This window comes from Haemaphysalis longicornis, unplaced genomic scaffold (assembly GCF_048455015.1).
Source record: "Haemaphysalis longicornis isolate Haplotype H1 unplaced genomic scaffold, Haemaphysalis longicornis Haplotype H1 scaffold_6, whole genome shotgun sequence".
Lineage (NCBI taxonomy): Eukaryota > Metazoa > Arthropoda > Arachnida > Ixodida > Ixodidae > Haemaphysalis > Haemaphysalis longicornis.
The window spans coordinates 109,621,850-109,645,310 of record NW_027526407.1 but is presented as its reverse complement, the minus strand read 5'-3'; the positions used below and the strand labels follow the sequence as shown (position 1 = coordinate 109,645,310).

Below are 23,461 nucleotides of genomic sequence, written 5' to 3'. Positions count from 1 at the left end.
CATCCGTGCAACTGTACGCTTCAGTTTGGTATTCTTTCAACGCGGATTACTTAAGCAAGCGGACTTGCACACGCCACAGCCTCCCTGGCACAAGGGTTCTGCGTGGTTGAAGTGCAGCTGGTCTCACGCCAAATCGCGTTCGGTTGTCACCCGGCGTGCACTCTTCTAGGACTTTTACATGCCCACTTCATAGTATTTGGAATTTCGTAAAGGGGCCACATTGGTGGCAACCGCTTCTTATTTTTGGCCAACACCCCAACAACAACAGTAACAACAACAGTCCCCAAAGGGCAAAAATAACAATTGTTCTACTACAGCAACTGCATATTCTTTTAGGCGGAAACGAAACGTAGACATAAGAATTTGTACGCTACCGTGCTGGTCCCGTGAAGATGCGGTGTTTTATTTACTCGTCTAGGAAAAGGCAAGTTTTTTTAACCGCCAACTACAGCAACCACAGAGGCAATGACGCTTTGCGTGCAATGATGCCATTTACGGGCTTCTCTTTAATAAAAATCACAAGAAGAACTGCGCTTTCGCAAAATGAATCACTTTAAGGTCTCGCCTCAAGCCAAGGCTTTCCACTCGGTGCCGGACACAGTGCCGTTTGGTGAATCCGGGGCCTATAGCAAACCTTACATTCTGTGTCCGCACAGCCACGTGTTCTATCTCTTTGACGTAAAATAGTTTTTCAATGATGCAGACAAATCATGTTGCCAAAGAACTTTGAATCGGCCGAACAATTTGCCCCTGGGTAATGCTTGTTTCTGCCCAGCTGGCTGATCGTTGCCGTAGGTGCATGGGTTGCACTCACAATTTCTCCCAGACACGCATCCTGTACAGGTCTTCCTCACTAACAGACCGAATAATTGTTGAGGCTTACATGATAGACAACTGTTTGGAAATGATGTTACCCTGCTAAGTAACTCGGGCGGTGAATCGCAAAACATAATTACCGCACTGGACAACCAGAGTATAATCATAGGGCTGAAAATTAATATGCAAAAAACTAAGTAATGCTCAATAGCCTCGGCAGAGCACAGCGCTTTGAGATAGGTGGCGAGGCATTTGAAGCGGTGAGCGAATAGATCAACTTAAGCAAAGTAGTGACCGCGGATCCCAACCACGGGGCAGAGATAATTAAAAGGATAAGAATGGGGTGTGGTGCATTCAGCAGGCCTTTGCAGACAATTAACGGCAGCGAACCATTGTCCCTGAAGAAGAAAGTGTATACCAGCTGCATCTTACAAGTACTCACCTGCGGGGCAGAAACGTGGAGGCTGACTAAAAGGGTTTAACTTAAACTGAGGACGACGCAGCCAGCAATGAAACGAAAGATAATAGGTTTATGTTAAAGAACAAGAAAAGAGTTGAGTGGGTCAGGGAACAAAGAGGTGTTATATTGGTAGGAATTAAAAAAAAACGAATGGGTGTCGGCGGGGCATGTAATAAGAAGGAAACATAATCGTTAATCATTAAGGTAATACAGTGGATCCCTAAAGAAAGCAAGCGTGGCAGGCTGCGGCAGAAAGTTAGGTGTGCGGAGGAGACCAAAAAATTTGGGGGGATAAATTGGTCACAGTTAGCACAGGACCGGGATAAGTGGATATCTGTTGTAGTGGCCTTTGCCTTGCAGCGGGCGTACACAACCTGATGATGATGCTGCCGCGGTTGATCATGAAGATGATAATGACATACTGCTACGGAAAGGGAAAGGTGCGTCAGTGCACCGTCGTTTTCGCTGTCCCCTGAAGAATTGATTTTTTTAGGGGTAGTTGGTTGCACTAAGCGATTGGTGAATTCTGTACACACTTGTCGGTTTAATTTACGCCATACGCTATAGGCCGGCGCTGTGGTGTAGCTTGTGATACAAGCCGGTGTGAGAATTGCGATACTGGTTGATTTGTTCTTGCCGCGTTTTTTATGAGCCCCTGTTCTACGTATCATATACATTAACGTGTTTCCGTGTGTCTGTGACATAAACTGAGTTCTTGTTCTAGCGTGTGTTTTGTGTCCCCTTTATCTTTGTCCCTGTTTTAATGTTCGCTGGTACGACGAATTCGCTAGGTCGCACATGATGCTAGGCAGCAAATTAAAAAAAAGCAACTTGTTGCTAGGACCGAAACGGATCTTTTTATACGGCAAACGTATTGAAAGAACTGTGGGAGTAATCTCTAAGACAAAACGTCAAGGAAATTCCATTTGTTTACTCGTTTTTCTTCTCTTTCTAAATTATATTTTTCCCCGCAAATCCAGCCATTTCCCGCACATATATACAGTAGACTCGATATCGTTGGAAGTAGTGCCTATAAAATTTTTGGTTTAGAGGAACAATGGGTTTCCGAAACATCAATGACATGAGGAGTCATTTAAAAAAACCGCATCCAGGTGACCTAGCGATTTTGGTATTGTTTCATTTCTTGTCCATATTTACCCTACGTTAGAGACATTAAAAATGTAATTTTATAACGTAATGGTGTTACCAGCAAGGGGAAACAATAGCACGTGCTGCCAAATGTAAAGAAGAAAACAAAAATATTCCATTGGTTAGAATCGCCCCTGGGTTCCTCGCCCTTTGAAACCGGCATCTCTCTGACTGCGCTACAATCCCATTCGGGGCGCACAGCATTTTCTTTGCGTTCGGCTCCCAGGCGTCTGCCTTGGAATTTGGTAGAGTTGAAGTAGACTTTTGCTTAGGACTTTGGAAGGGTGGAATGTGGTCTCCAAAAGGCTAAAATATGGGCTTTGATGTAGCTCAGTTTGCACAGAGAAAGCTTTGTTTTCTAATAATCTTTTTTTTACGAAAGGGGGAAGACTTTAAGAATGAAAAGTTAAAGCTAGCAAAGAACACTAGCTCTACCGCTTTCCAAGTCTTCGCCTCTCAATGGCGAAGGTGGCTGAATTATTAAACCTCAACCGGTTTTCGGGGACACTTAACTGTTGGGTGTTTCCTGTCGACAAATATCTTTGGACTACAGTTGATATTCAAGAGAAACCTGTGCATGCTATGTTTTAATATGCAGGCGCACAGCATAACAGCCATGAAAATAACGCAGCACACGTTGGTCAAAGAAATTAAGCCACGTTAACACCTCTGAGACTTTTGGCACTTTAGAGCTTCGCAGCAGTATTTTCTTATTTCACGCAAGCATTTTGTTCCATTGGAGTGTATACTTAAATATGTAATGTTGTTCTCTTGGTTCTTTTACTTTGTAGGAATGTGTATTATAAATGGTAGGAGGTTATTTCGGTATTTAAATCCCGTTTTAGTTACACGTAATTCTGGTTTTTGAACACATTTCCAAGGCATGTAGCGAACGGAAGACGATACTCTAAAAAGGAAAGTATATCGAGAAAAAGTGCGAGTTTTTATTCTGGTACATAAAAAAACTTCTCTGGCCAAAGTGTAGGAGTATTAACCGTCCTTCTTATATCTACCATCAGATATGACCACTCATGCCAACGCTTGCCGCCTCTTTGCCCCCCCCCCCCCCTCGCCTAAAAAAAAAAAAAAACGAATTGAAGTGTTTTAGGAAGCCTGCAATGTGGGCGGAATATTTGCTGTCATCAAGTTCGGCCCACTCGGCGGTCGCTTCTGTGTGTTACCATACATGCCGGCATGGTACTATCCCACCACGAACACCGCATGGAAGCCGATATCTGGCTTGGCGCTTGTGCACACTGTTTGGACACAAAAATTGTACTTTTAAGTGCGACCAAGAAAACAAAATCGAGTGGCGTTCTCCCCGTGAAGGGCTTTCGGAGGAAACACGGGAAACGAGCGTGGTACAAGCGATCGCCCCCGCCGTCAGTCCAGCTATCAGGTGTCCAGGCAAGATTCTCCTCCGCTCGTCGCACGTCCAGCATCGCGCACCCAGATGGGGAGGACCATAAGGCCAAATTTGCTTGTGTATTGTGTAGCTTCTACAGCATGTATTGCGAAAATACTTTGTTCCCGGGAAATATTTTTGTGCACTCGCTGCTGGGCAACATTGTTAGTTATAAAATCTCTTCCCTCCCTTTTAATGCAAGCTAGGGGGGCAAATCATAAGTAGGCATGAGTAGAGTTTAGCGCGTATTTATGAAGGATAACAAAACGATTCAAGAGTAACCGCAGTGCATCAAGATGAATCAATTCAGATAGCTGGATTAGGTGAATTAGGATGGATCAAAATAGTTCAGTGAGGAAGACAAAACAAATAACTGGACTCAATGCTGATTAATACAATCAAAGTGGAATGAAATGCTCATGTAAAGAAATTACGCGATCTTCAAAGCGCCGAATGGAAGACCAAGGACAACAAACAGTTGACAAGAACAAACGCTTTCGTAATACACTGTCATAAACAGTGCCTTTAACAGTCATCAAATGGAATAACAACTCGCCGAAACATTCGCCTAGGCAAGTGAATTAAGACCTATCAAAGTGTACTAGGGTAATATAAATTGATAGAATACCAAATAAACTGAATTGAGATGGATCAAAACGAATTAGGGAGAAGTTAAAGCAAAAAAAGAGGAATAGAATAATTAAAATTTTAGGGGTACAACGCGCCGAATAATGCCAATGAGATGTGCTGAACCACGGGTATCGATTATTTTTCGTGAGCTGGGCATTATTAACGTGCGCCGAAATCTCGACCAGGCCCCATTCGCGCCTTTTGCCTTCTTCTAAAATGCAGCCACCATTGACGGGTTTCAACCGGCGTTCTTGGGCTCACCAGCCCAAGGCCTTAGCCACCATGCCACCACGGCTGGAAAATAAGAGAAACCAGTGTGAATTAGGAAGAAAAAAATATCACGAATGAAAGCAAAGAAAATTGCATGTATAATAGTAATAACAGGAAATAAATTGAAATAAGGTGAACATTACACAGTCAGGCTTCACCATGTTATTGCTTCCAACCGATACTCTGTACCTTGCGAAATAAACAAACTGGGCCGAGAATATAACTGTCTTCTTTCATAACCAAATATTTCGATTCAAATGCGCGGTCAGTAAACAACAAGCACGATGAGTAGGGTTTGCTCTCATCTTGATATTGTTGTTTAATAAAATGCTGATATAAAAATGCGGTTATATTCTGGTATTGGTTTTCTGCTTCCTTCATTTTCTACTTTCACTCTCAAAATGAGTGTATGTCGAGGGGGAATTGTGTGTATTCTGGTTAGCAATAAGTTTAAATTTGGCTTAATATGAGAGTTTTGTTTATTTAATGCCAATTTTGCAATCGTATTGGTAGTGAGCAGCACTAAAGTACTGTCGGTGTTCTACACACCCATGGGGCTGATATCCTTTCTATCGTGGAGTTCATGGAAGGTAATTGTAGTCGCATTACTAAGCACAAATATCAAGCCAACATAAGTGCTTACTTCAACACAGACAATATTGCGTAGTGCCCCAATTACTACAGATTTTGATGTGTTATTGAAATGATTTGATTTTCTCGTTTCGACCAGGCGGTCCACTCGCATGAATTTGGCAAAAAAAACATTGATTTTTCTTGTATTGCAACAATTGTCTCCTCGCTTGTACAGTCGGGGCTTACATGTTGCAATTTCACCGACCACCTAGGCTTTACCTTTATTGCAGTAAATCTATTTATAAACGTAAAGAACTTCACGGGTACTCACCTCAATGTGTTACACAAAAAAGACTCGAGAACGCTTTCGCAGAACTTCACTAAGAGTACCAGAGTAACGTGTACCCTGAATTGGACGTTCAGAAATTTTATGAAACATTTCCGTCGAATTATAGCATGATGTACCGGAAGCACTTCTTCAAAAAGACGTAGAAATCTGAATCATATTCATAAAATCATAGTTTTTACGAGAGTTAGGTAGCTGCATCATACCAAGAAACAGGCTATATTAATATTTTCCTAAAATAAGAAATCCCGATACCCTAATTCAAGAATCTGAAAATAAAGTAACGAACGTCACAATGCAAGCAATCATTCTTATGAAAAACTATTTCAATCACACGATCGACCTCATCACCTGGGGAGGTAGATTCGCTCGGTGGATGCAAAATTTACTCATAACATACCTTTGAAGAACAATCCATGCAGTGGGGCCGAGTACATTGCCTTTGAGCTTGCTGATGCTTTAAAAACGTTCTTCACTCCTGAATCTAACCCGGGCACGAAATAGGTGAATTTTATCTACAAAGGTGCTCTAACAATACATCTCTAGTACGGTTTAGGAAAGCACATCAGGTCTTTGTTTTCAGATATTAATTATAGTTGCGGTTGTGATGCCCACAATAGTTACGTTCGGCCTGTTAAACATGTTATTGACACAATTGCGATTGTGTGTACTTGTATATTGAAATGTATGTATAGAGACAGCCACTGGTCTTCCGAGTATACAACTAGCAAAAGTAAGCGGTCTTTATAAAAAAATGAATTCCGGAATTAGAGACTTATTAGCATTGTACCAGTATATTCAAAAGGTTTACGGATGACAATGTTTAAACGATTTGACGCATTTTCCTACACCCAAAGCGAGATTACAGGTTGTGAATAGGGATTAAGGAACAACAGTTCCTATTACGCATTTAGGAACTCTATTGCCGTCTGTATACGGCGCGAGTGAAACGTGCGTACAGTGGACATTATGGAAACTGAACGCAAGCTGACAATTCTTCTCCCAGATTGTAAAACGTAGGGTCACAAAAAAGCTAAAACTCGGTTTATCTGCCAATAAATTTTACCTAGTGCATATATTCTTAAAAGTCAAAAGGAGGGGAATGCTGCGGATCTAGATATTGGACTATTGTTCGAATATTTTGATTGTGGCGGGCAGAAACGTGGCCGCCTGAAAAACCGACGTTTCCGGTCATATCTGTGACGCGTCGGTAAAATAAAATGCCCCTGAATAAAACCTGCATTTAACAACCGCTGTTTTCTCGAGAGTATTGAAAATCACCAGGAATTCCCCTAGAGGCAACCCAATTTCATGCAAGCTAGGGCAACTCATGGCTTGCATGCACCTTCTATGCGAGGCTGGCTCGAGTTTGCCCTATTCGTTCAACTCACGAAAATAAACATGAAAATGGTTTACCAGCACGGCAGCGTTCTTTGTCCTGCCAACTATTCATCTCTACCCATGTCCTGCTATTGAAACGAGGGGTAACGCCTTGTGTATGACAGTCACGCGCTGCGCTTGCATTGTCATTACGAGTCGGTAGATCCGGGCGCGACCGTCAACGTTGCCATGGAGAGGTCGGCTTTTTTCTTTCTACATTTATGCTGCATAAAAAAACGCTGACGCAGGAGTGGGATTTTAAAAACGGAACTTCATGGTGCACGTGGTTGATAAAGCCCCCACTTCTAGCCATCAGCCTGATTGCTGTACCCTGTTCAGCTTGATGCACGCACCATACGGCGCCAGCATAGTTCACCTTACTGTTTTAATAGAGGCAATAGAGGTTACTTTTTATTTGTGGTGCTTTTGTACATAGTTGCAGTCTAACAGTGTGCATCTGTGTGCTATGCAGAGCCTTGTGGAAAGAGTAACGGGCTACAATGAGATTCTTCCCAAGGATTTTGTACTGATGGGCCTCATCAGGTTCCTGTGCTCATCGTTGACCATACGAACTTGCGCGTTTTTGGGAGATACGTTCAACAACCTTGGGAGCAAGTACATTAACAAGGTAGGTACTGTGTTTAGCAAGTGATTTGTAAATAAGAAAACGGCCCAATAAAAATCTGTCGCTTCGCAAACATGGTTCTAAAATGACCAAGTTTGTGAAAAAACACGTAATGCGAGTTCCTTTCGAGTTACAGATGTTCATGAAGGTAGGTTCATGAAGGTATATATATATATATATATATATATATATATATATATATATATATATATATATATATATATATATATATACAAAAAGGGGGGAAATGAGGGGCTCCGTGAAATAAGACAGAAAATAAGGGTTGGCAGTCAAGCAAACCTCGGAAAGCAAAGGGGAGGTTGTGGTGGGTCATAGAAAGATTTTTCTGATTTGCTACATGCTTAGCGAGGGCCTCTGTTCTGTCAGTCTTGGTGCCAAAGGGAGCTTAAGAGGGTTCAACGCTGGTCGACCACTCTCGACATGTCGTAGACACTCGAGTCACGGCCCGGGGGTTAAAAAGAAGGTCCCCTTCACCCCGAGTAGTCCGAGTGGCGCTGGCTACCACCCCCAAGTACAGGAAACAAAAATACCTTAACATAAATACCCGGAAAATGCTGGGGAAACAGCCCCACCGGTAGCGTAGTGGTCACCGCACCAGACCGGTATTCTGGAGGTCGTGGGTTCGGATCCCACCCGGCGGGAATTTTTTCACCACTTTCTTTTCGACTCAAAAAATTTTTCATTTCTTTCTATGACCCACCACAACCTCCCCTTTGCTTTCCGAGGTTTTCTTGACTGCCAACCCTTATTTTCTATATATATATATATATATATACATTTATATATATATCATCCCACTCGGTGTATAAAGAATTTTCCGTTGCCTATACCAGCAAGATACGGCTTGCTCCAAGGAGAAAAACTGGACGCGGCAAATTTGCACATACTGGACTCATTGCTTCAATGGTTTCTAAACCTGAAGCGCCAACTGACGACCGTAGTTTAAGTTGTGGTAATGAAGATTTTTCGGCTTTTTACTTAAGTGGTTTAGCTGGCTGGGAATATTTTCAATGTAACTGAAAGGAATGACCAAGTGTGCCAGATGTTGGAATAACGACATGGTTTCCATACAACGATGGATACCTTAGCAAAAGGCGTCGCATAGCGCAAGGGCAAACTGGGTAGTAGCGGGCCGCGGCCGCACATGTGAGTACGCTGTAGATGAAGAGAGCGGAGGAATGCGGAAAAAGAGCACACAGTAGAGCAGCCAAAAAATAGAAGCCATCCGAAAGCGTAAAGGCAGATCACACAGCAAAGCGTCCTGAGTTTCGACAAATCAAATTCGTTGAATAAGGTCAGGCGTGAGGGCGGCATCTGAGATGTTCAACTGGACATTCATAGTTTAGCATTTACAATCCACTGAGTGCTCAGATGTCCTCACACTTTGTGGAAAGGGTATTGTCTGCGTCTGTCCAGTAAAGAAGAATATTTTCTGTACGTGTCAAGTTAAGAATTCCCTTCACCTATCTTATACACGCCAACAGGACAATGAATATATATTTACTTATAATACAAGCAGTTCTCAGGAGCTTCAAAACGAAATTTCAGAGCTTTTAAACGAAAAACGTAACCTATAAAAACTTAATGTTCTTTTAGGCGAAGCCTGTATGACCGTAATTTAGGATTTTATGGCGTACGCAGACAGGCCTGGAAAAACTCAATATGAAAAAGCCGTCTTAGAAGTACCTGGCTTATTCATAAAGGAAGCTCATATTGCCTATAGCATGGCACCAGAACTTTCCCCTAAAAGTGCGAGTGAAAAAGCCAAGTTAAAAAAGAAACTCATATCGCGATCGTATCACAGCGAAAGGTTCCCCGAAGGTGAGAGCGAACAAACGATAGGGAGAATGCAGGTGCAAGCAAAAAGTATAAACGCCTTTTACGGTTGTTTTGTAGGTACGAGCCTGCGAATCCATTACATATTGCGCGACGCATTAATCGCTTGATGAAACTAACAAACAAGCGTGCTTAGACGGGAAACGTCTCATTTGCGTGCCCTAGTAAAACGCAGGGATCACCAAAGTCGCAATACATGCAAAACAAGATATGAACACCAAGGTCGTGTCTTACGTGTTGGGCAAAGATATGATGTGGATTTCTTATCACTATAGGCACGCTAGTCAAGTGCAGTATAGTCAGCATAAACATGCGTGCGTGTAGGTATATGTATTTCTAGGAATGACCACGGTCAACGAACAAGAGCAATAAAAATTTCATAATACACTCTAGGTTTTTGCTGTTTTCTATATGTTGTGTGGTAAACAGCATTGCGCAGCATTCATTTTTACAAGGCGGGAATGCGGCTTAATTTTCTAGCCATCTAATAATAAAGCGGCCGCCCCACAACGGATTTATTGAGTTGCTGCAATATTAGCTACCATAAAAGTGCACATTTTATTTGTGTCGTTTTTTGCACATCTTTCTATTCTATGCCGCACGGGAAAATTTGCGAAAGTAGTTCTGCCCTTTTATAGTGTTGTTTATGAACTTTCATCACTGATATTTCTTCGCAACAAAGCCCTCGCACGCAGTGTTTCTGAAAATTGTGGAAAGGGGAAGGCAAAATTTCAATCACATTACCGTTCTAGTTTAGTCAACGACAAAATGAAACTGATTCTTTGAGGATGGTGTAAGCCGGAAGGGTGCCTTTAGTGTTCGCAAAAGCCAATCTGCCATCCTCTCCGCAGTCACAACAGAGGTACTGGAGCTGTTCGCGTTATTGCAAAAATTTTAGTTTAGAGAAGGGCTCGCTAATTACTGTTCGCGTAAAAAAAATAAAGCACTGTTGCTAAAAAGGAGAGACTTCTTTCTATATGAGAGAATAGTATTTATGGCAGGCCGAAGAAGCAGGCCGAAGAAGCAGTTGTGACTGAGTTTACGGCAGTACAAAAAGTGTATTTTCTTTTTATTTATTGCACACGACATAGCTGTTTTATCCACGGCTACGTTCACAGTTAAATTATGTTCACAGTTAAATGCTGACGTGGTTGAAGAGACGCGCCTGCGCAGTAGAGTGTGAACGGCGGACAACGACAACGAGGGAGGGAGGCACACAGCCCCGAGCATGAGATGCTTCGCATCTAATAAACCAACGTGGGCAGCCTCTTTGAGTACTAAAATCTAGGCTTTGATTGATGACCGTGTGGTCGGAAATGCTCATATAAGACATAAAAAGAAGGCGCCGACCACAGGAAGAAAATAAAAAAATGAGGTTCTCCTCCCCTTAACTCTGAACTGAAGCCTTGTTCACACTAAAATCTAAAAAAGCGATTTAGGAATTTATCTACGCTGAAGCACGTGACATTAACTCATTGCATAAGGGTAGGGAGGATTGCCGTTTGTGCGGTTCAGACTGCTTTTTGGTCGTCTGTGTTGCTATAGATTCCATATGCAGCCTACAGGTGAAGTCCTGGGTGGCGAAAACACGTGCCTTGCCCCAGTCTATCTCATCCTTAGACTATTGTGCATGGTCCGCGAGGGCATTAGCGGATATGTTTCTCCTGTTTACGTCGTTACAATGCTCTTTTACCCGGTTTTTGAAAAAAAAACAGATTCCCCTATGTATATTCTATCGCAATTTGCTCATGGCCCTTCATACGCAACACCGGGAAATCGGTTTTTTGGTAATCTGCCTTTCTCCGTCACAAGAGCGTTCTTTACGTCTGGGTAGGAACATCGGAAACGTGCACTTCATACGTGCGCAGAACATGGGCCAAAGTATTACTCCCTCAAGGCACGCACGGTATGCCGCTGCAGAAGGGCGATCCAACCTTTGTTCCCCCGAATTCACGAAGGAATCTGGATAACCGCTTGCAGACAGGTCCCGACATGCACGTTTGATGATAGCCGAGTCGTCAGAAGCAGTGGAGCAGATAGTGCGGATGCGTTTCATCAAAGACGATTTATATGATTGATTGATTGATTGATTGATTGATTGATTGATTGATTGATTGATTGATTGATTGATTGATTGATTGATTGATTGATTGATTGACTGTAGGGTTTAACGCACCGACGCAACGCAGGCGATGAGGCGCACCGTAGTGGAGGGCTACGGATTAATTTTGACCACCTGGGGATCTTTGAGGTGCACCGAAATCTCGTATACATGGGCGTTTTTGCTTTTCGTCTCCATCAGAAAAGTGGCCACCGCGGCCGGAAGCGAGCGGGCCACGTCGTTCTCAGCAGCGTTACGCCTTAGCCACTGAGCCAGCGCAGCGGGTTTCATTAAAAAAGAAATCACGGTCCTCTTGTGGGATCCAGGCTGAACCGCCTTGAAGTTTAGGTAGCGCCCCGTCTGTGCGCTTTTTGTGAATGCAGGAAATGAGGGTGAAGTACCCCCATGGTGTAATAGAGCGTACAGGAAAGGCAACTTCCCCTTGTTTACTTTTTCTACTATAAACTGAATTGATCTTTCAATGAATACACAGTGATGCGTAAACGAGTACAAACCGTCTGTTTCAATTATTTAAAAGCAGTAGTCAACGTAGAGCACAAATATTCTAGGGGATGGAGTGAAGGTCAAAAGCGCTTGTCATTCTACAGGATCCATTGTCAACTTGCCTGCTATGACCTAAATTGAAGACCCCATGGCTGTAGCGTGAACGTGTTTGTAGAAAAATTCCCTAAACACGGAGAACGTCTCCGAGAAACAAAAGAATAAAAGCCTTGCGAGGTCGGGCATCTCGATGGGCGTTCTTTTCGGGAGAACTGGGTCAAAATCGACTGCGTCTTTTCATACTTGATACAAGTAGCCGGAAATCCTGTAATTGGCAACCGGGTGAATTCCACGACGTGCTGTAACGGGGTACCGGACTTGTAAATTTTGGGAACGCCGTAAAACGCCGGAGCCGATTAGTTGTGGGATGAAAGCTGGTGGTAAAAGGGCTGATTTTGCTCTGAAATAACCCCGAAGACGTCAGCAAGCAGCGTATAAAAATCCTTTTGTAGTTTTGACGTAGGGCATTTGTCAAAGCGAGTAGCTGTGTCTCCGTCAGAAAGCAGCGCCTGAACTTTTTCGTCGTAGTCACTCCTGTTCAGCAGGACACTCGCATTGCTTTTATCTGCAGGTAGGACAGCGACGTCCGTTTTATCGCGGAAGCTCTTGATAGCTCTGCGTTGATCTCCAGGGGCCGAGATATCCAAGCACGTGGGCGCAGTTAGGAAAGAATACCTAATGCTCGGGTGCGGGCTCCGTCACCTCGGTACGGTTCCACACGGGTGACAGTTCTGAAAAGCCACAGCGACTGCTGCTAATTTGCACAGGAGATGAGGCGTAACCCATAATAATTAAGAAGGCATACTGGTCAACCCCCCTCTCCTTGTTCCGGGTAGAAACAGATGTTATGCGGGGCATGATGTATCTTCAAAACCGGTGGTACATCGTATTGGGAGAATGGCAAGTTAGACAGTTGTAAGCATATCTAGTTGGAGATATACGATGAAGGGGAAGAGTGTTGCATGTGTTTGGTTGTGGAGACTGTGCGAAAGGTGGCTTTTACAGGAGTAGAGAGAGGGATGAGGCGTGGGTACCTGAAGTAGCTGTTACGGTAGCGGTGGTGTATATCCGTGTAACGAATGGGATTGAGATGGTTGGGGTGGTGGTTGCTGCCATTCACCCGTCCAAGCATTGGAAGCTGCCAGCGATAGGCTGCCTCTGAAGGGTTGCAATTTTTATAGGCAAATATATCAAGCTGTAAAGTTCTTGCACAATACCCTCAGACGGCTGATATTGAGGCATTGTAGCTTTGGGTTAAGAAAGCGAAAGAAAATTGAAAATGTCCACTTGCAAATTGCCTGTTTTGTTCAAAACCCACAGACCCGGATGCGGATCTACTTGTGCCACAACCCAGCAGGAACATCCATGAAAAATGTGATACACTTTGGTCAGGTCTGTATAAATGGCTTCTAAACGTTCATTTTTTTTGTGCATACAAACGAGATGCTTTTATTTACCTAACACTTTACCTAAATTTCCTATTCAGTCATAGAAAATATAGTGTGCGGCGGCGACCCCCTTCACTGAGATTCCGTCTGCAGTGAACTAAAAGAAGGCTTGGATTTTTGTATCTACAGTTTTTTCTGGTTGGAGAGAATTTTGTTGATTTTGTTAAGAACATTTTGTATTTAGCGACTGTAAATATTGAAATATTTATTTCTTCGCATGTAAACGTGTGAACTGGAAAGTAGTTGTTTTGCAGGGTATTTTAGCTAGAGGTTACTTATATTTCTTGTATTTAGACCTATGATACCGAAGCAGCGTCCTCATGAACAAAGTAAGACTCAGTCAGCACTAGAGAATTTTCCAGACTACAATTTGTTTTAATCAAGAAAGTCAGCCATTCAACAACAGCATGCAGTAGCCTCAATATATTATCCGTCGTGATTATCAAGAGGGGCACACGGTTTTTTAAAACAGGATAATAAGCTAGCTATCTACGTTTCTGATTCATCGAGGAAGGTGGAGACATGTCAAGGTGTGGTGTACGGAGTATGGTTGCATTTCTTCTTTTGCGAAATGCTGCTTTGGAAGTTGGGAGTTGCACTCGTAGCCGTTGATGTGCAGTTTTTTTTTGTAGCTGAGAGATCGGTCATCATTGTTATTATATTAGGTAAATTTGACTGTATTCCTCAGGTTCTTATTAATTAATGGCAATGTGATAAATGTCTAGTTTATCGTCTTTTGTTCAGGCACGTTTATTGGCAAGAAGGGGTAAAGGCGAAGCCGGGTTAAACAGATACAGCAGTGTAAGGCAGATGCCGTACGTAGATTGGTTATTGCGGTAATGACAGCTCCCAAAAAGTTGCCCGCACTCTCCAACGTAGTGCATGCCTCGCGTTGTTCTCAGTGCGCTCACGTCTATGGCAAAGTACGGTAATATTTTGTGCCGTATGATTGGGGCTTGTTACATGGTTGTGATCCAGAAGACGCAACAAAAAATGACGTTTTATTGTGTGCCAGCGGTTTTATACGGAGCATCACTGTAACAGTGCAAATAAATACGTAGCAGGTGCAACGTGTCTTCCAAAAGTATGTATCAAGTTTTAAGACTCTCTTTACATTACAGCTCGTAAAATCTAAAAGGTCTCAAAAGTTTGATTATGGGGCAGCAAGAAACATGAAGGTGTACGGACAGGTAAGAAAATTTGTTCACCAACTGCTCTTTGATACAGGCGTCTCGAAAGCTTGCCAGTTTTGTATGTTGCTTCAAGAAAAGTATAATGCATTTCAGCCTAATCATCCAGGAAATTTAGGTATTTGATATTTTTAGTTTTAATGATACACCTCTGTTTTGGCGCCAAATTGGGGTAAAAGGTTTCACTCGGCATTCCAACCACACCCTCCTTTTAGACTTAGAAACGATAACAACAATCCGCCAAACTAAATGGATAACTTTGAATTACCTTCTAAGTAGTAAAAGAAACATTAACCGGGAAATAGAGGAAACAGGAGGGCACAAAACGCAGGGCGCTCAAAGTTACAACAAAGCAATCATTAAAGAAAATTTACGAAATTCTATAGAAGCTTCATAATAAGAAGCTCTAAAATAAAAAAAAACAACGAACACGTACAAAAGTAACATTTAGGGCTAAACAGCACGTCACAATAAAACACATCTTTGAAGCAAAAATCGTTTTCTGTGTACTGAAAATTAGGCAATTTACAGATTCGGTTGTTTATAGCCGTTCACCGGCAGATTAGAATAGGTTTGGTTGCAGAAAACAAGTTCTGTGGTGGCCATGCAATCTGGTGGGTTGCTTGAACACAGGCTGACATCTCTTGTGCCAGCAAATCTTGCAATGTTTTGTAGGTATGGACTGACGTGAGAGAGAAAGCTGATAAAAAAGTTTCTTGTTCTGTTTCTAACTACGCAAACTGCAACTGACCTCGGCATAATTTGTCTTTGTTCAATCTTCGAGACGGGTTCTTTGTAAACCTTTGAGTTGTTTAGGGGGCGACATTGGCTCTGTCGATTAAAAATCATCTAAATCGATCCTTGCAAAATGCAATATACGAATTAGGCTGTTCACGTTCGTTTCAATACGTCTTTATATCATTTTGTTCACAAAAATGTTTGCATTTTCGCCATTACTATATCACTGCTTAAATTTATGTTCTAAACATGAATAATTAAAAAGACAATCTTACCGAAAATTTTAGGCGAAATGTTTGATAAACGTTTTGCTTTATTGACAAATATTTTCATCACTTGACCGTTTTAAACGCAGGCGGTTCCTCCTGAATACAACCTTTCAAGGGTGGCTACGAACATTGGACTGTTTTCTAGTCAAGGAGACCAGTTTGTCACTCCAAAAGAAGTCGCCGACTTGAGAGCTCAGCTTGGTAATAACGTGAAAAAAGATGTATTTATTCGGGACCCAAACTACACCCACGTTCACTTTGCAATAGGGCTCCTCAATCAAAAATACTTGTTTAACGATCTTTTGGGATTCCTTGGTTCGTATAGGTTAATTAATGTGCGATCAGACGTCACCGATGAAACGACCACCATTTCTGAGACTGCATCATTACTGACACCTACATTGTCCACAGTGTAAAACCGCTGAAATAAATGTTTGCACACTTAATGCAATTCGTTTTTTGAATACAAGGAGTTTATTGCAATTTGCTGCTAAAAATAAGAAAGGTATTTCACAGCTGTATATGTCTTTGATAATTTTTATTTAACATAGATGGGATAAAACAAGAAGCCCTACAAGTATGGAATGCATGTAAAGCGGGAAACAAAGTAAGCGACAATTATTTTCAGTAAATATATTGAGACATGACATAACCTTGTCAATTCGCATACTTTGCCTATTTAGTAATGAGAAGGTGAACTATCATGAAGCAAAGGAGCACCTTCAACTATGTCTCTATTAAAGAGTTGAGGTAAAGAATACTTGAGGTTAACGTTGATTACCAGGCTAATGTTAGCTTAGGGTAATCTCGAGCGCATGTAGAAGAGAGGCACGTTTGTGAGCATATTGTTGCACGCGGTTGCAGACCAAGAATGTTGTTCGACATGGATATTTGGGTGGCCAAAAGTAGATTTTAGGAGCCGAACACTTTACCTTGCGTTGGAAAGTTTAATTAGCAGGATTGTCTGATCTGAAGATTTTGCGGAAGTGATGCTAACTATAAGCCCGGAGGTCTTGGTAATCTAGGCGTTAGATTTTAATATAAATTAGTGCAACTGAGCGTGAATTTATTGTGTTCATATATAGTATTCGTAATTTATTTTCGCCATATAAAAAATGGTGTTACACAGCTGCTTCACGCCTACAAGCTACAAGTTTGTGAAGCCCTCATACACTGTTCGCAGTGTATAACATCGCTATCAATGCCACCTATAGTTGCCACAATATCTTTTAGCCAACGTCGCCAAATGGCAACTAACGGTTGAACCAGTTTTATTGTTGCAAGTGCACTATGCTTGTGCGTATTTGAGTATAGTTGTGATGAGGGTGTTATCGTTTCCGCCAGCTTTGCGAGACACAGTCCGGTGAGTCGAAGTGCTAGGGCATAAATCTATATATTTTAAGGTAGCGAGAATGGGCTGTAAACCGCCGCGGTGGCTCAGTGGCTAAAGTATTACGCTTAGGCACACGTTAAAGATCCCCAATCGGTCAAAATTAATCCGGCGTTTCCGCTACGGCGCTTCTCATCGCCGGTGTAGCGTCAGCACGTAAACCTCATAATCCACAAATCATTTGAAATGGCTAACAAAAAGAAACGCCTTTACAAATAACCAAAGGAACCTTACTACCCTGGGCGCTGCTTTTCCTTTAAAGCTGCTCATTATGCTTACCTAGAAGCACTTACAAAGGAAATAATACCTTTCTGCAGAGCACATTACCACGCCTATTACCAATGAAAACTAAAAGGTTTGGCGCAGGATAAATCCGTGTAGTAACTACCATTTAACAATTATCGAATCTGATGGATCGGATATCCCTTCTTACCAATGTGCCGCAGATCTTGATGCCGCATATACAAGCAACTTCTGCCGAAACACAAACCCTTCGTTTACTGCCACCCCTTGCTATGACTTCGTAACAATGCCAGCGGTTATTATTGACATTGGGGGCGTAGAGAACTCATCATATCACTGAAACAATCCCCGGCTTTCTGTTGCTACCCGATATGCCGAAAGGTTTTAAATAACACACGTACCTACTCGACAAATACGCTAACAAAATATTTACAGCAAAAACTCGACGAAATCAATTCAAAATCGGGGCGGTGGTTCTCCTACTTTAGTCCACTAACACGCATTCTCCGCTCATTTACATGATCATTTTACTAACCAACGTTGCATGTAAAATCACTGAGCACATCCTCTTTATGAATCTGAGCAAATAACGTGAGTCAAAGTAATTTTTTTATAAATCACAGCATGGCTTCAGAAAGATTTACTTGTGTGAAAAGCAGCTTATTCTTTTACACTTAAGCTTAACCTCATTAAATACAACAATTCCATTTCTGACGGATTTTTTTTTTCAAACTTTTCCAGAACTTGCGAATAAGTTGCTCCGAAATTAGTCCTACGGAAAGTATGCCCACTTACCTTGGATGACAAGCAACTAACATATCTTGAAATGCTCCTTCCTAACCACTCCGAGTTTGTTTCAGTTACTCCGAGCCGAGCGGTGTTTACTCAGCTGTTACCCAGGGCTCGCTATTGGTTACTCTTTTCTTCCTAAGTAATGTAAAGAGCGTTTTGATTTTCTTCCGTCATCAATTTGTTCGCGGACGATTGTGTAATTTACATAGAAATGATATGTTACAGAGGCGTCACATTAATACATGTATATCTAAATGCTGTGTCACCTTGGTGCAAAACATGGTTCATGAAACGAAACCCTAAAAACAGCATATATATGCTTGTGACCCCAAGTATTTAAAAACTGCCGTGGTACTCGATTATACCTCCATTTTAGAAAACGCGTGAAGTTGTAAATAGCTTGGTGCGCACCTGCGATTTGATTTCACCTGGAACATTCACGCGGATTATGTTGTCAATAACACTAACCCAACACTAGGTACATTCGACGTAATTTTTAAAAGCACCTTCTTCACTAAAACTACTCCTTTTCAAGACGCCGGATCGGCTAAACTTGAATGTGCGGCATGACTGTGGTACTCAAGGAAAGTTACCCTGACCCAACAACTAGAAATAGTTGAGAATAACGCCGCCCGTTACATACTCTGCGATTATACCCGCAGCGACAACGTCACACACAGGAAATCGAGCCTATCGAAATACCAATCCTAGCATCTCGTCGGAAACTTTTTTGCCTGCGTCTTTTCTTTAAAATGTTGTATCATCCCGACATACATAGCAAATTTATGCTAGCGCCTCGGTACGTATATTCTCGCCTTGACCACTCAAATAAAGACAAGATACCTCATTCACGGATGAACGCCTTCTCAGAGTCATTTTTCCCCCAGACGGCATCAGATTGGAACCACCTTCAACAGCCAACTACCTGAATGAAAAATCAGGTATTTTTAAATAACGCCTTCGCCTACAATGTATACAAAAACATTTTGGTATTTATCCGCGTCTAATTACTACTTCATATATTTATTTCAATTTTCACGCTAGAGTTTACAGCTCACGTTGAATAATTAGGAAATAATTTTTGCTTCCTATCGTCTTTAATTTCACTCATTGTTTTTATTCGCTTCATTTGTGTACGCACTCCCGTCTGTAATGCTTTCAGGTGTTTAGGGCAATAAATAAATAAATAAATAAATAAATAAATAAATAAATAAATAAATAAATAAATAAATAAATAAATAAATAAATAAATAAATAAAAATAAATAAATAAATAAACAAATAAATAAATTAATTAATAAATACATAGTAAAAAAATAAATAAAGAAATAAAAATAAATAAATAAATAAATAAATGAGGCAAGAACACTAAACGAAACCACCGTGCGTAAAATTCAGTAGCAGCAAGGAAACAGTAGAAATAGTTAAGGCAACATATCAGCGCATGATTTATACCTTCCGCGATCGCTGCACCATGACAATCGGCTAATGGTAAAAGCAAAGCAGCTCACGCGCAATACCACCCTGAGATAATTTTCAAAAAACCGCTACAGGTGTTCCGAAGATGAATGAGCGCACCCCTGGAAGAATCATTGACCTGTGTTAGACGTGGTCATTTAGCCAATGGTCTTTCTTGCAGCGTGATTGGAGCTGCTTCCGAACCAATTCGGCTTGGAGCCACGCCAGGAAAAGGATACGTTACTTAAATTCAAAGCTGTCGTTCGCCGAGAAATATTTGTGTTGGCGAATTTTTATGTTGACCTAAAAAAATATAATAATATTGTTACTGCGGTCTCGCTTCATTCCTATGGCTTGCCTGACAAATATCAGTAGGAGTTCTGGAATGAATTGCGGTAAAAGCGACGCGTGATGTAAGTGTTAAGTTGGAAGTAATAAACCTAGGCATGAAAACATAAAGGTGGTTTTGGAATGTAGTAAATCCTAAACAAGACAGTTTTTGCCAGCTGAAATAGGAACCATGTAAATAAACACATTAAAATGCCCACTTGGGACTGGCATTAGGTGCTCTTTATCCCCTGTAAACGGCCCATTTAATATGGTAGGGAGAACGGGGCGTTGCACATAAAGATTGTTAGCCGCTCCATCGAACCCGTTGTACTTTAAAAGCTGACGTTTCACTGATTACTATTTCATCGAACGCCCTCTCGTCACACTGCTGATGGTCTGTTTATAAATTGAATTTTTACTATACTGTCAATAAATTAAAATAATTAAACAGAGCTCAACAGTACAGGTCGCGCTTTGCTTTGCCGTTGCTCTGGTTCCGTCGATGTCTCCGTTACTATTAAAGCAAGGATTGACTAATCTCGTTCAACCATATCGCCGTCTCGGGAAATAAGGACCTGCGTTTTACCACAGCTGCTCAATATGCTTGGCCGGGCATCGCGTGGCATGCCGTGCCGAGCTCCGCTGGCGGCGCGTTCACATGCCGCCAACGACGCCACTTCCCGCTTAGCGTTTGCGCTCTCCACAGCCAGGACGCCACCTGACGACGTTACTCACGACGTGCATTTGAGCATGGCCATGAATGAGAGCAAGGATGGGGGCGTCTTTTCTGAGGGTAGCGCGGTAGCTGGCGGCTTTGAACCGTCGTCATGAAGCGGTGTCTGCTCACAGCGCGGAAGTCACATGGTGAGCTTTCCGGCTGGGAAAACGCCGGAAGCGAGATCAAAGCCGTAGAATGGGCCGGAGTTATAGTAGTATTACAATTAAAACTAAACGAAAGGTTCAGCAAGCGAAACCAAGATAAACAAGGGTAAGCAAAGCATTCGCTTTGTATATCCAGAGTCAGTTGAGCTACGGCGCTGCCATTTTTTCACTGGATAAAATGTTTTCTATAATAAATTGCGGGAACAGCACTGGAGCATATCGTTATAATTTTAGTAGCTTTCTGTTGCTGCTGTCCTAACATTTCCTGTAACTCCTCTAAACTCGTGCATATTGTAGGGTGATAGTCACTCCACGATAGCCTGGGCGGTACAAGTAATAAATTCTATACATTGAAAGCATTAGCCAATATTTGGCACAAAAAGCGTACCAGGTCACAAGAGTATTCCTACACACGTCGGAGGCAGTCGAGGAACCCGCGTCCATAAATGGTGGTCGATGAAACACAAAAAATAATGGCTTTGATAAAACCATGGTCAATAAATGGGCATTCTAAAGAAAGGTATTCCCTCAATTGCTGTTGAGCATTACGTTAGCGCTGGAATGTTCCGGTCGCCTCATTAACGAGCCTGGCTGCCTTGACGCACCTCCACTGGCACCATCTGATTGTTAGCTTGGAACACTCCCTCTATCCTGCTAAGTAACTGCCAAAGAGCAACGACTGTTTGGTTCCAATAGCAAATGCCAAGAGCAACCAAAACAACCGCTGTTCGTACTCCATTTGCGAGTGGGCGAGATATAAATTTTCAAGCTGATGGCCTTGGTTGGATCGCCAGTGGCTCCAATTTTTAATACGTAGCAGTTTTAATACCAATTCCATTCCCCTCTTTCCTGTCAGAAGAAACAAGAAATAAAATGCGGGGATAGAGACCTGCTCCAGCTAGACTATGGCAGGTTTAAAGCCAATATAAAATGAACAAATAGGGCGAAAATCCAACCAAACATTTTTAAGAAAAAGCCAATTTGATGATTTAAGAAAAAAAAAAGAAAACCAATTCCCCGACAAACCGTTGTATCAAGCCAGGACCATGTAACAGCCTGCATTTGCACAATAAACGGAGAATTTTTGGAAGCACCACATTTCATTGCATAACTCCTTCCATAACTCCATTATTCCTTTGCAAAAGGAATTTTGCGAAAACAAACACCAGAATAGAAAACCAAACTATAAAGAAATAAACAAACAAGTTATGTATCTTATCCATCTGCTCCAAAAGAACAGAGAATAAACAGGAGAAAAACATTGAGGAGAACGTTGAAAATACGAATGCAAATACTGAAAATCAAGACACCGTATAACACCCTGCCTTTCTAGAACAACGCAAAATTCGCGGAAGTAGCACACTTTATTCGCTCGGGATGCTTAAATGAATATAATCCCCCTTCTTTCAAAGCTGCTGCGCACGCACGTGGCCCTGGCAGAGGAAGCAAAAATAATTCTGGCAGAGATTGTGCGGTCTGCTCAGAGTTTACAGACGTGTCGCCTGCTACTATAACCGAGCCCGTACAGTGAGAGCAGGCTACCGGGATGGGCTCCTATCGAAAAATGTAAATGTAGTATGTTTTACAAATGCAACTGTCGCGCAATCTATAACATGAAGAGTGAAATTCTTTTTCGGTCGACATGCGCTACCCTGAAAAGGAAGTGAACAAATCAGGAGCTTTCCGTCAGGGCACCTTTCATAAACTCCCCGTTCTGCGTGCCGTAGCAGTCACACAAGTTATTCATAGAACCGGTGACGACCGCGGCTGCTATGCCAAATCCGGATATCGCCTTGTCATTCTACGCCCAAAGACGATGCGAACACACTGGAAGACCGAAATCCGCCGTAGTATGAAGGGCTCGCCCACGAAGGCGAATAGTCGTCCCAGACAAGATATAGGCGACAATGAATTCACCTCTAGTTTGTAAGCTTGGTAGTAAACGTCCTATGGTAAACGAAGCCAAGGTGCCTTCACAAAAGCTAACCGATCCGTATTTCGGCACTGAACACTTCGCTGACTTTGCCTCAGTATGGCGTGCAAGGCTGGCATGCTTGTAGCAAATGTAAGTAATGCTAATTCCTGAAGAGGATACTGAAGCAATTTAGGACAAGGAATCAAGCTCAACCGAAGCTCCTACCATAACGCGCAAAACAAAGGTACGAAGAGCACTTTGTTTTGGCGGGTAGACTCGTGATCTCTTCGCGAGCAAAAATTTGCGAACGTGTCCGCTAGCTGAATACGTAACGCCGCCTTTGGGTTATCAGGAATATTAATGCAAAGCTTTGTACCTATTCCTGCCAACGGTTCTTTTGTGGCGTGCGGGAAAAAAACTCCCAACGCGGCTGAGGATGGAGAGGGCGCATATTCTCACGGAGCACAGTGTAGATGGCGTGTCGATATGGCGATATTACCCAGCGTTCCTCGCACGCACGTGACTGCTCGCAGTGGCGGGCGGGTCGGCGAGATGGCTTTATCGCCTGCTTTAGCAACAGTTGTTTTGGGCCTGTTTTGGCGCTGCTTCGCGTTCATTTCACGCTTTCTTCGCA

At 42.3% G+C, this 23,461-nt stretch overlaps 1 protein-coding gene across 1 annotated transcript in view; it reads left to right on the top strand.

Annotated features, from left to right (window-relative positions):
* Positions 1 to 16,234, top strand: part of LOC144143191 (gastric triacylglycerol lipase-like) — a 33,429-nt gene extending 17,195 nt beyond the window's left edge. Inside the window, exons 6-10 of the mRNA XM_077674988.1 lie at positions 7,155 to 7,226; positions 7,502 to 7,657; positions 13,494 to 13,565; positions 14,743 to 14,811; positions 15,905 to 16,234. Of these exons, the coding sequence (XP_077531114.1) occupies positions 7,155 to 7,226; positions 7,502 to 7,657; positions 13,494 to 13,565; positions 14,743 to 14,811; positions 15,905 to 16,234 (699 nt within the window). The remainder of the gene's footprint in view (positions 1 to 7,154; positions 7,227 to 7,501; positions 7,658 to 13,493; positions 13,566 to 14,742; positions 14,812 to 15,904) is intronic.
* Positions 16,235 to 23,461: the final 7,227 nt, after the last annotated feature.